The 12,614-nt window shown below is 40.2% G+C and overlaps 1 protein-coding gene across 9 annotated transcripts in view; it reads right to left on the bottom strand.

Annotated features, from left to right (window-relative positions):
• Positions 1-12,614, bottom strand: part of ttll7 (tubulin tyrosine ligase-like family, member 7) — a 91,153-nt gene that overhangs the window by 13,506 nt on the left and 65,033 nt on the right. For all 9 annotated transcript variants that reach the window (XR_016115543.1, XM_089000765.1, XM_089000762.1 and 6 more), the window contains 4 exons: positions 11,077-11,302; positions 5,614-5,909; positions 5,033-5,167; positions 1,121-1,201 (listed from right to left, as the gene is read on the bottom strand). Coding sequence is in view for 8 of the 9 variants with exons in the window: in XM_089000765.1 (XP_088856891.1) it covers positions 1,121-1,201; positions 5,033-5,167; positions 5,614-5,909; positions 11,077-11,302 (738 nt within the window). In the remaining variant the exon portion in view is untranslated. The remainder of the gene's footprint in view (positions 1-1,120; positions 1,202-5,032; positions 5,168-5,613; positions 5,910-11,076; positions 11,303-12,614) is intronic.

Raw genomic sequence — 12,614 nt, 5'->3', positions numbered from 1 at the left:
CCACAAAGCTGAGCACAGCGGGGGAGAAGGCGGTGGCTGAGAGATGGCATCATTAGGGGCATGCTTACTGAGTGTCGCTTTAAATGTTGCCCCCTCTTCTAGTTTGTTTACATCCCGTTTCCGTTTTGAATCCCTTAATGGCGAGGTAATGAGCCTGAGTTTGCCGAAATTGTCATCCTGCAAATGATTCTAAATGCAAGTTCTGTGATAAAAATATACAATAAATTAATTATCATTAACAGCACACGTCTGTGTAAGCTCTCAGTCGTACAGGAGTGATAGGTTACCTATCATAGCTGTGTCCGGCGCCACCATGTCTGGACATTAGGGATATATAAATAGGGCCGATACGACCAGTCAGACTTTAGTTCGCTGACGAAGCCTTTTGGATAGGAGGCGAAACGTCCGAAACCTTCACATTTGTACAGATGACGGCTGAAGAAACCTCCATTAACAGCACAGCGTACAATGTACTATAAGGGGATAAAATGATTTTGTATCCTTGATATCCATAGTGCGTAAACATGCCTCACACCTTTTCGACTTTTGGCTACCTGAAGTCCAATAATCATCCCCCATGCTAAATTGCAGGCTAATTGCACCCCAACTTTACTTCTTACAATTGAGCATATTTTTCAGGATCAATAACATAAGCAGTCGCAGTGGTATAGTGATCTCAGTGGTTAGCACCTCTGCCTGTTCACTCCAAGACTATGTTAGATAAGTTAGTTTAATGGAAAACCCCTGCCCGTAGGTATCAATGTGAATGTCATAGTGGTCGTTTGTCCATATTGTACCCTGCTATGGGCTGGTGACCAGTTCGATCTGGAGCTTACTTCTCGCCCAAAGGCAGCTGAAATAAAGTCTAGCTCAACCAGGACACTAATGAGGTACAGCACTATAAAATGGATGAATGGATGGAACGGCTGTATACATAGGATTTCATTAGCATGTTTTAGACACCATCTTTCTTTTCAGCCTGGCATGGTACAAATGTGTAATCTGAAAACAGGGACACATAATTAGAAATATCAAGTATGTTTTATGAGATGCATTTCTTTTCAGAAGCATCTTTTCTGACAAAAGACCTTGCCAACAAAATTATACTGTATTTGCCTACCTTCCGTTGTTTTGTGGAGTCCAACTTTATAAGCCAGTAGGAGGCTACTTTTGGTTTATGAAATTTCCAGTTATCAAGGATCTGTGAACAAAAGATGTAAATTAATATTACAAAAGATTTCCTTATGAGCAATATTTCATAATAAGTAAAATATGTACACCACTATGTTACATAATGAAATATTGCTCATTTTAGAGATGTTACAAAAAAGAGCATAAATATGCTTTGAAATTGATAAAAATCATTTCAAGAAAGGGCCATGTCACAGAAAAAAATACTCAAGAATTATGCAGCTCCAGATCTGTAATGGGAAACTACAATACAATACATGCTCTTTTTCAATTATTAATAGAAACAGGACTAAGTTAACACAGTATGTTTGCTTGCGCTGTGCTGCCTTGCAATGAGAACTGTTTCCCCCCGACCGCCCTTTCTACTCCCCCACCCCCACCATATCCCCTTTCAAATTGCTGCTGTGGACTGCAAATTTCCCCATTGTGGGACGAATAAAGGTTTTCTGATTCTGTTTCAGCCTTGTCTGGTGAGCTGCATGCTCATTTGTCACAGTTATTATAAATTTAAGTTACAATAATATTATCAAATAATTTAAAAAACAACAAAATGAACTTAATGCAGTGCACCTTTCAGGTTATGGAACGGCAAAAAAAGCTCATTTTAAAGAAGGTCATTAGTGCCACATAGCACGATTATTAGAGCAAAATGCTTATCACAGACATCAAATGCTCAAAATTGTTTAATGTGACCTGAAAATGTGTTCTGCTTGCAGCCCAGGGTGCTCATCAGCCTTTCACTGCTGCTCTAATTAGGGTTTGTTAACATTACAGGTGTGGTGCAAAGTGTCTAACAATTCCCAGTTCTCACACGCATGCGCACACACGCACACACATACGCACACACACACATACACACACACACCACACACACACACACACACACACACACACACACACACACACACACACACACACACACACACACACACACACACACACACACACACACACACACACACACACACACACACACACACACATCATCTGAATATGGATACATTTTATAACTCGACTCTAACTCACTACTTTTTAAATATAGCTTACTTAAAGGACAACCGACGTCTCTGGACTGTTGTGTCCTGTGGAAGTTGTGTCCATAATTTGTAAAATGGCTTCAAATGACTTCTATTGAGCGTATTTTACAAAGATTCCACCGCATATAGCTATATTTTACGTTTTAAGACTCGTACTGAATATTCCGGAAGTCTTGTTTTTGAGTTGGTGACGAGTCTGTAGGTGACGTCACTGAAGGAACGCCCCTGACCGAAAAAAGGACACCTTGTAGCAGTCCTTCCATCATGTCAATGCTTGTTTGGTCTGAAAACCTCGTGTTGCGCCAGAAGAGGGCGTCCAAGTGCCATGTGAGGAATTTATCAGCCTGTCGAAACGGGCTGATTCATTCCTCACAACAGCTCCTGACGGCTCAAATTGATACGCAAGTACTTCTTTAATCAATTGCAAACATGTATGCTTTCCTCTTCAGAACTATTTGAATCATATTTATAACTGGATGTGTCACAAAAAAAGCATATTCTCCGAATCTGAAGCCATTGTTTTGATTCTCAGGCAATCCAAGAGGTCTTGGCGTGACGTCACGAACTGGGGGCGGGACTTTCTGAAAATGCCCAATTTGCAGCTCAATTTTTTTGCAGATTTTGGACACTTTAAGTCATTTTTATTGGTGTTTTGTATTTGAATAAAAATATAATGCATGTTTTTGGTATTTTAGATGCTATAAAACTTTTTCTGATGTCAATTAGGAAACTAAAAAGTGACGTCGGTTGTCCTTTAAAAATGTATCTGAATTGTTAAAATAAGATATATTCCACCATTTCAATTCATCATAAAACGTGTGGGTTCTACTCTGAGCCCTGGTGACCATGTCAGAGTATCCTTGAGCAAGACACTGAACCTCCAGTTAGCTGCAGTTTGATGTCATGCAATATGAGTATGAGGAGAGGGCTATCTGAGTACCTTGAATTTAAAAAAAGCACTACATCAGTGAAAGCCAATATACCAGTCCTCTTAAAAGATGATGTTATGTATGATATATTGTTATTCTCTGAATAGTTTGACTAAAAAATGTCAAAGGCCATTAAATAAGACATGTGGGAGCTGTTTTATAATGTGACAACATAAGACATGTCTCATTACAGATGTTGTTAAATTATGCTGTTACAATCAAAGAGGCTAAACCAGGGGTGCTCTATAGGTAGATCGCGATCGACCAGTCGATCTCCAAGGTACTATTGGTCGACCGCATGACAAGGTGATGTGACCTTGTCCTGAACTCACACTACACAAATATAGTTGAGTTGTTTTGAAAAAATAACTAGACGGCAGCCTATCTTTCATCCCTTGACTTGATTGATACACCGGACAACCAATCAGATGATATCTCATTATTAAGTACACTGTGCGTGCTCAAATAACGCCCCTGAGCGTTGCAAAATGAATAAGCTAGTCGTTAGTCACATCCTAATTTTTCACTCGTTTTTTTCCTCTTAAACGTAAGATTGGGTATCAAAATGAGTGGGGGAGCTGGACCAAGTAAGAAGAAAAAAACATCACTTTCATACGGAATGGCAGGAGGACTTTTTTTACCATAACATTTTCAAAGTGTGTTTGTCTCATCAAGTGAACTCAGATAATGGCAAAATAATTACATTATTATGTTGTGTTGTGCAACATATGTGGCTATACATCAACATAAGTTGCAAGAATCCTCAATATATTTCTCAATAAATATAATGGGTAGAGCATTTTGATTTGGTCATTTCAAAAGTCGCTCCCATGCTGAAAAAGTGTGAGCACGCCTCGGGTAAATCATAAATAAGCTATTCTGTTACATTTGGTGTTTACATTTATGACAACGTATCAATAGGCACAATTGTGGTTAATTACAGAAGGCTACACCTGAAGGCTTACAGAATCGAAATATTGACCCGCATGAGCAAGACAGCTAGAATTAAGATTGGGACTTTTTTTTTCATTCGTTTTTTTTTTTCTTCTACAATTTGACCAGTAAAAAAATGCAGCCGTTTTGCTCATCAGGGTTAAAGAGAGTCCGGCATCCGTCTGTCTTTTGAGCACCACAGGGACTTTGGTGCTGAGCGGACAGCTGGTTCAAAGGACGGCCATGGCTTTTAAAAGTGTCTGAGTCGGAAAATTAGACAGATGGGTGCTTTCATCAGACTCTCAGGCATATTCACTGGATTGAGGTGCCGTTGCTTCTCATGGAAATTCAAGGTGAAACTCTGCCTTGAAAGTATGACAAAAAGAGTGTTCATTCACGGTTGTGTCTGGAACTCATGCTTCTTTACCTTTAATTCTCACAATCTCTAATAAAAGACAGAAAAAAGAATTAAAATGGTGGTGTAATTTACACTGAGATGCAAAAAAAAAATTAATATATCCTGATTAATCTATACGAACAGCACAGAAAATAGCTTGGGGTTGCAAATACAGTATGTTTGAGAAAGAGTTAGCGACCTTACTTCACCACAGAGGAGAGGCAGAAAAATCTTAGACTTGTTTTTCCCTGCACACTTTTTTTTGTTTTCATCTCGTCTCCTTAATACAGTCAAGTAAAAATACAGACAAGCCCTGCCGCAAATGTCATAATACATTTGAAACTATAAGTATACTCGAACTTTTTCCAACATTGCTGCTTAAAATTAGTGACTCTGAAACTTCTATTAATGGCCATAAACACATTTAGATCCACCCTGACATTCAAAGATCTTAAGTCAAGATGCATCCCTTCAACTTCAACTTAATTGTACATGCTGAGAATCTTCCTTTCTGCCGTTAGCAATTGTTCCAGCGGTCCACTCACCTCATCAAGCACTGCCTCGGTCTCCTCCTCCGTTTTTCCAGGAAATCGAATCCTCATGGCAGTAAGCGCAGTCAGTGTCTGACGAACAAGCTCCGACTCCTGTTCTTTATTCCTTAGATTAATTAGTGGCTCACCCTATATGCGTCCAATAAGAAACAATATGTGTTTAGGATAGCCGACAGTGAGTGTTGCTATAATAAAGTCATTTTATAGTTGCTTTGATCAGGTGGTAAATTTCTTGTAAATGTTGAACTTTTAGCCCCATTTTTTTCTGAACAGTATTTTTTTATCTTAAAAGTGTAAATATTATATTGCAGATCCATGCACACAAACATGAGTCTAAAGTGCTTGCTTAGTTAAAAAAAAAGGCCCGATTTATTTCAATGTACCCAAATGTTACTTGATAGTAGAACAGAGGAGGCAGGTGTTGAACGGCAGATTGCAAGATAATGGACAGTCGTTGTTAGGGAGGACAGTTGGACAGAGATAAAATAGTTGTAAAGGACAGAAAATAATTTGTATTTAATGTGTTTGTGTGTTCATGTGTTTGCTTGTGTGCATGTGTATATTTGTGCACTTACAAAGTTGGATTGGATGGTGCCCAGGCTGTTGCTGTGAGGCACACGGTAAGCAGAGCTACTGCGACTTAGCGAATGGGAACGAAGTGTCGCAGAGCTTGGCCGGACGAGGGTCGTGAGGAGGGGAACATTTGGGCAAGGCCTACTGGACGGAGCTCGTAGTTCATTGGGCGATGAGAGAGAAGCGATGGATCGAGGACAGGAAATGGAACGTCTGATTGGGCTGGATTGAGTCGTGGAAACGGAAGGGGCTAAACTTGTTTTAATAGGCTTGATCGTGGGTTTCCAATGCATCCGCCCTGTGTAGGAACAAAGCAAACAGAAAAGTGAGTGAAATAGATTTCAGAGAGGAATAGAATTCAGGGTTGCACAGCTCATTGGGGATCAGGGGTCACACCCACCCTAATTTAAAGTCAGATTTGCCAGATCAATAATGTATTGTTATTGTTAATGTATTGTTATATCTAACGGGTGAGGGAGGTTAAATGGATGACAAGAAGGTGCTTGGTCATCAATCTCTCATTCGCGCAAGACAGATCACTGTCAACCATAAGCATGCAAAAAAATGAAAGGCAATGTCAGTCACGTCAACGTTTCCTCAACAAACGGTTTCCTCAACAAACAGGCTCCTTTTGCTTAGCTCGCATCTGTTCCTTCGGACTCAGCCAATACGTTAAAGCAGGGGTGGGGAACCTTTTTGAATAAGAGAGCCATAAAAGTAAAATATTTAGAAATGTTTTTCAGTGAGAGTCACACGCACGCACGCGTGCGCACATACAAACGCTCGCGTGCGCGCGCACATACAAACGCTCGCGTGCGCGCGCACACACACACACGCGCGGCCACTTTTCAACAAAATATCAGAATGTATTATTTAAAATAACTTTGTGATAGTACTCACCGTTAACATGAATGGTTTTCCGTTCCTCGTGATTGGTAAAAATCCAGGGATGAAATTCAATTTGCCGGTCCAGAGGCGAAGTTACTGCTAGCTAGCCTGCACACGGCTCATAAGCTGCCACACTTGCTATCTGCAATCTACTTCTCGCAGAAGTATGTTGATGCTAACGTTAACATGGGGCTTGTTAAAATGTCACTGGCATTCGACTGTTTCATCGATGGTATTGTTTCATTGCAAATTAGAATCAGAACATTTTCTCTCCTCTAATTCTCCGATGCATTCAGGCTGAAGTGCACAAGTTGGGCTCATTTAAAGGGGCGTTTACCTGTTTCAACATGACGGCCACTATCATCCAATCAAAATGGCGCTTTCGGCCATTCTAGGTCAGTGTCATCCAATCAAAATTGCGCTTTCCGCCAACTGCAGCCCCAACGGGAAATGAACGGCGAAAAAAACGACAATATGTATTTAGTTTTATCGGCGAGCCATATGCAATCATCAAAAGAGCCATATATGGCTCGCGAGCCATAGGTTCCCAACCCCTGCGTTAAAGCATACGCCGACTCTCCCCATCACCCTTGAAAACTCTCCAGCTAGTCTTGTACCTCGTCTATTTGTCTTTGCTATAAATTTACAGCATCACATGTTCATGAGTGTGGGGCTGCTAAAGAATCCCCGCTTTGGATGCCAAATGAGAGCATTATGGGGCTTAGTCATCCAGCCCTTTGATGCCTTGGTGTGGAGTGTGTCTTGGCAGTTTGCTGTCTTGCTCTCGACACACATTCACACACACACACGCATGCACGCACACACACACACACACACACACACACACACACACACACACACACACACACACACACACACACACACACACACACACACACACACACACACACACACACTCACAAGCTCATTCACAGTCCAAATGGTTCATGGCTTTGTCTGCTATTTCATGACAAACACACTGAGCTCATGTAAGGATCCTTTTTAACCCTGTTCATTGTTCTCTCCAACAAGGTCGACACATGGGCATTGATGAAAGTTCCTGTCTTGACTTGTGATGCATGAAGGCTTTTATGATATTATAGCATATATTTGCATAGATGTGTGGTTGGTGAGTCCCTTAGTAAAACAGGCGCCATTTTAGCATAGTGCAGAGGTGGTTTCAAGGTAATGAGGGTGTTTTCGCGCATGCATAGTTAAAGGTCTAAACCACGCATGGGCAAACTACGGCCCGCGGGCCACATACGGCCCGTTAGGCTTTTTAATCCGGCCCGCCGAACCTGCCCAAATTATATTAAAAACAGCGTCTGAAACTCATGACAAAAAGTTAACGGACAACAGGGCAGATAACTGAAAAGTTGCCTGCCCCATCTTTCACAACTTGAAGCACAATGAGACAACTAATCACATCAAAAAACATTGTAACAAAGTATAATTTTTTTCTAAAATCAAGAATGCACCTACTACAAATGCTGCCTTGCTTAATTTACGGTAAATGTGCATGGCTAGATTTTGCTGCAGTAGTCGATTGTCATTGCGGTGCACAATGCAACGTTTGCATTGCTTCCTACGAGCCACGAAGCCCCTTTCATGAGTCTCACGTACACTTCACAGTCACGGTTTAATGTAAATTTACGTTTTGTAGCGTCACATATGTTGTTAGCTTCTTTTGAATCTTTCTTCTGGGCTGAGGTTCTGTGCATCTATTTTGGAAAATGACATGCAATTGCACGACTTTATAACGCTAGCGAAAGTCCGGAAGAAAGCAGCATGCTTCTTTCTGATTGGCTGCCGTGCCGAGTATGCAAATTTCACTGCAGGTTGCCGATGTCTGCGTGCTCGGCGACGGTACACGTGTATTGTTTGCGCGTGAAGGCGAGGGCGTCAGTGAGGAGTTTTTTGAGCGCGCGGTCAGGACAAACCATCTACGATTTGGCGGAATTTAAAACAAGTAGGTATTATTGAGCTTGAATATTTCGTTGTGGAATAATATGTTTTGAATGTTGAAAGTGATTCCATTTTTCAATAAATGTTGATTTCTTTAACGTTGCCCCTTCAATGAAAACCTATTAAAAACAGACGCAATCTTGATGAATCACAGTGCATGTTATTTTAATCTATTTCCATTTCCTCCTCCAAGTATCTGTGAAATAGTATGTAAACGCCATATTCCTTGAGACAAATTTATTAACTGATCAGGGATATTTTTCACATTTGAAAGACAGTTAATAAATTGGGTTCTTACTGTGCTATGAGGTTTGTACACACTACATTTAAAGGACAACCGGCACCATTTTTTTGTGTTTCCCACTGACATTATAAAAACGTTTTATAGCATCTATAATACCCAAAACAGGCAGGCTGATATTTTTAGTTAAATGAAAAACACCAATAAAAATGACTTCAAAATGAATCCGGAAATGGCCATTTTCAGAAGGTCCCACCCCTTTGTTCGTGACGTCACGCCATGACGTCTTGCCTTGCTCGAGAATCAAAACAATGGCTTCAGATTCGGAGAAGATGTTTTCTTGTTACTCATCCAGTTATGAATATGATTCAAATACAGTAAAGACTCGTTATATCGATATTCAAGGGAGTCCGAAAAAATATCGATATAACCGGGACTATCGATATATCCGACCCTGTTTGCATGTAATTTTCTCCGTGCGTGCATAGAAATAGTATCGATAGAACCGGGACTATCGATATATCCGATATCGATATAACGAGACTTTACTGTAGTTCTAAAGAGGAAAGCATAAATGTTTGCAATTGATTCAAGGAGTCCTCCCATATCAATTCGAGCCGCCAATGACAGCAATGTAGCACCCAGAAAATGCAGAAGATTGCGCCCAAGCTCCGTTGGAAATGGGCTGATTTGTCAGCTGGGAATTTGTGTCAGCGAATATCAAATACAGTAAAGTCTCGTTATATCGATATTCAAGGGAGTCCGAAAAAATATCGATATAACCGGGACTATCGATATATCTGACCCTGCGCGCATGTAATTTTCTCCTTGCGTTCATAGAAATAGTATCGTAATAAGCGGTACTATCGATATAACCGATATCGATATAACGAGACTTTACTGTAGCTGTCTTGGTGCAACACACAACAATTCACCATGGCGTTATTTATGTGTTTTCCTTCTAATTTCGCCATCAACACGAAGTTTTCAGACCAAACAAAGTACCCAAAATGCATTGTGCGTCGCTTTCTCGGTCAGGGGCGGTCCAAACGTGACGTCACATGGGGATCGTCATCAACTCGAAAACAAGACTTCGTGAATATTCAGCGCAAGTCTTAGAACGTAAACTATAGCTATATGCTGTGGAATCTTTGTAAAAAACGCTCAGTAAAAGTCATTTGAAGTGATTTTATAAATTATGGACATAACTTGTCGGGAGGCGTCGGTTGTCCTTTAATGCTTTAGGTTTAGTATTTCCGGCCCAAACACTCCCTCCAACTGCTCCTGGCCCGGCCCCTCTGTCAAATTTTAGAACCCAATGCGGCCCGCGAGTCAAAAAGTTTGCCCACCCCTGGTCTAAACAGTCATTCAATCCATCCAATTCTTTTGTACAGCCAATTCAGTGGCATGGGTGATCGACAGTTTATCGCGACTGACTTTGGGTGAGAGACGGGTTACACTTTCAAATGGTCATCACAGGACACATACAGTGGACCCTCGCATACCGTTAACTCAGCACCCGTGGATTCGCCTATTGGAAATGTCATAAATTAATTAATAATAAATAGTAAACAAATGTAATTATTCAATAATTTGGTTTGGAGAATTTTCTCCCACAATTGTGCCACAGAAAATGAAAGTTGAATGTTTATGAGGAAGGATTTCTTGGAAATCCAGTTATTTTATTTTATTGCCAATGCATTTCATCTGTTTTGCAAACTGTGCATTATCCCCCATGAAAAACATCGTTTGACAAACATCCATTCACACTTACAGTGATGGAAGCATGATAGTATAGTTCATGTTTTGGAAATGTGGGGTCAAACCGCATTACCCAGAGAAAAAGGGGAGAACCGCATATCACACTTAACATATTGTGTTTCATAATACTTTTTCCCCAACATCTAACCTCAAAGATCACATGGCACATTTTGGCAGCTAAACAATATAAATGTATTTCTACAACTTGAAACTAGTTCTATTTATTTTCCTTCCACTCCAATAGTATCCAGTAAAAGAGCTACATTAAAAATACCTGTTTGTTCAAAGACAATCATGCTCAAGTTTTATTGACACTGTCGGATGTTTGAATTTCAAACAAGTCTTAAAAATACTGAAGCAGTACAGTATATTTTTGCCTATATCGTGCAGCTAAATAAAAAGGCCAGATGACGCAAATAGTATGAAGTACTGTTCTGCAGCACTGTAAATTATTGTGTGTATATGTATTGGATCAAACTATATGGACATTATGTGGAGTATATCATGTGTGCAGGGTGCTCACAACCCTGAAAAGAAACCCATGCAATGCATGCAATCGTTCCATGTATAGTCGATTGGTCATTAAAAAAAAAAAAATATATAACTTTACCTGAGCGCTCAGCCAAGTTTTTCTCCTTGCTCCCAAGGTCATAGGATACTTTCTTCTCTCTTTTTTCTCCACTTCCACCCCCACCTTCGGTTTTTCTCCTCTCTCCTTCCTCTTCATTTGAAGAGGAGCAAGAGTTTTCAACGCTGCTGCCACTGGTGAAGTCAGCCAGATAGTCAGGACGTTGACGTCGTAATGTCTGGCTGCACTCTGTCATGGTGTTCAAGGGCTGGTAGGGATGAATAAATTTAAAGACCTTGGTTATTATTTAAAAAATGCATCATTTACTGTAGAAATGTGTGATGAAATACAATTTAAAAACAATGCAACCAATTGAATTGTAATACAGAGGTTGTAGAATTCGAAGAAAAAAAACTAAGGTCACTGAAAAATCCAACGTCTGCACAATGGTCATGTTTGACGTAACGGAACTTCAACAAATCACACAAAACTTTATTACTGTATATTTTAGTGTCTTCCCCGCTCAATGACTATCAAAAGTATTTGTCCTCTCATATGCTCTTTTTTTCTTTCTTTATGCTACTATTACAAGAGTGATCACATTCTGAGAAATGGATTTCGATGATCTGTTTTATTGTTTTCTGAACATATAAATGTCAAAACTTGAACAAAACTAGTGATTCCCACAACTGATGTTATGAGATAAACCACACTAATTCTGCGTAGACTAACAAAAAAAAGAAGAGACATTAATCTTATATAGCGTCTATCAACCATCCTGAGAGGCTCCAAAATGATTAATAAAGAATGCATCCATCTGATATCTTACAATTACCATGTCAGCACTGCCGTGCCGACCTAACTAATGGGCAGGAAGTTTTCAGGAGGGCTCACACGGTCACCGCAGGCTTGTTGTGTGGGTGATTGATGGAGGACGATTGGGATGGTAAGAGATTAAGCTCATGAGGAGACAATAAAGCAGATGATAAGAGCATCAGGTTAATAGAGAGAGAAATTAGGAAGAGGGACCACCAGCAGTTGAATTAAGTACGACTGGATTGCACCTTAGAAACCTGAAACTATTAAGTATGTCACAATCTGTACTGAGAAAGCAACATGTATTTCTGGGAATGGTAACAAAAAGGTCTGACCTTATCAGACAGCCTGTCGTTTCCAAAAGTTCACCCTGATCTAGAGATGATTTGTCGGTGTCCGGAACAGTATTTTCTTTGCAGAAATTCAGGTGGCTGCCAGTTTGAACTTGGTCTTGCTGCCATTTTGTAAACAATGGCATCCCACAAAGAGAATGGCATAGGAGCTAGGATGCTAGTGTGGCAACAACAGTTATATCACAAGTGGATAACATCATAGCATTAAAAGAAGTGCAAACAATTGCAGTTTCCCAAAGTAAATCACAATGTTGCTCTTTTGCAGTTTGGCTTAAGTAAGACTCCAGCTCCTGTATCTTACTTAACCTGATTGTCTTTTAATGGACATGACAAACAGAAAATTAATCCAATCTGCTTCCACACTGACCTTCTATTCCCATTCCAATATATGAAAAGTGTCTAGCCCTTGAG

This window comes from Hippocampus bargibanti, linkage group LG07, assembly GCF_051943395.1.
Source record: "Hippocampus bargibanti isolate YZ-2025 linkage group LG07, ASM5194339v1, whole genome shotgun sequence".
Classification (NCBI taxonomy): domain Eukaryota; kingdom Metazoa; phylum Chordata; class Actinopteri; order Syngnathiformes; family Syngnathidae; genus Hippocampus; species Hippocampus bargibanti.
This window is presented reverse-complemented; position numbering and strand designations above follow the sequence as displayed.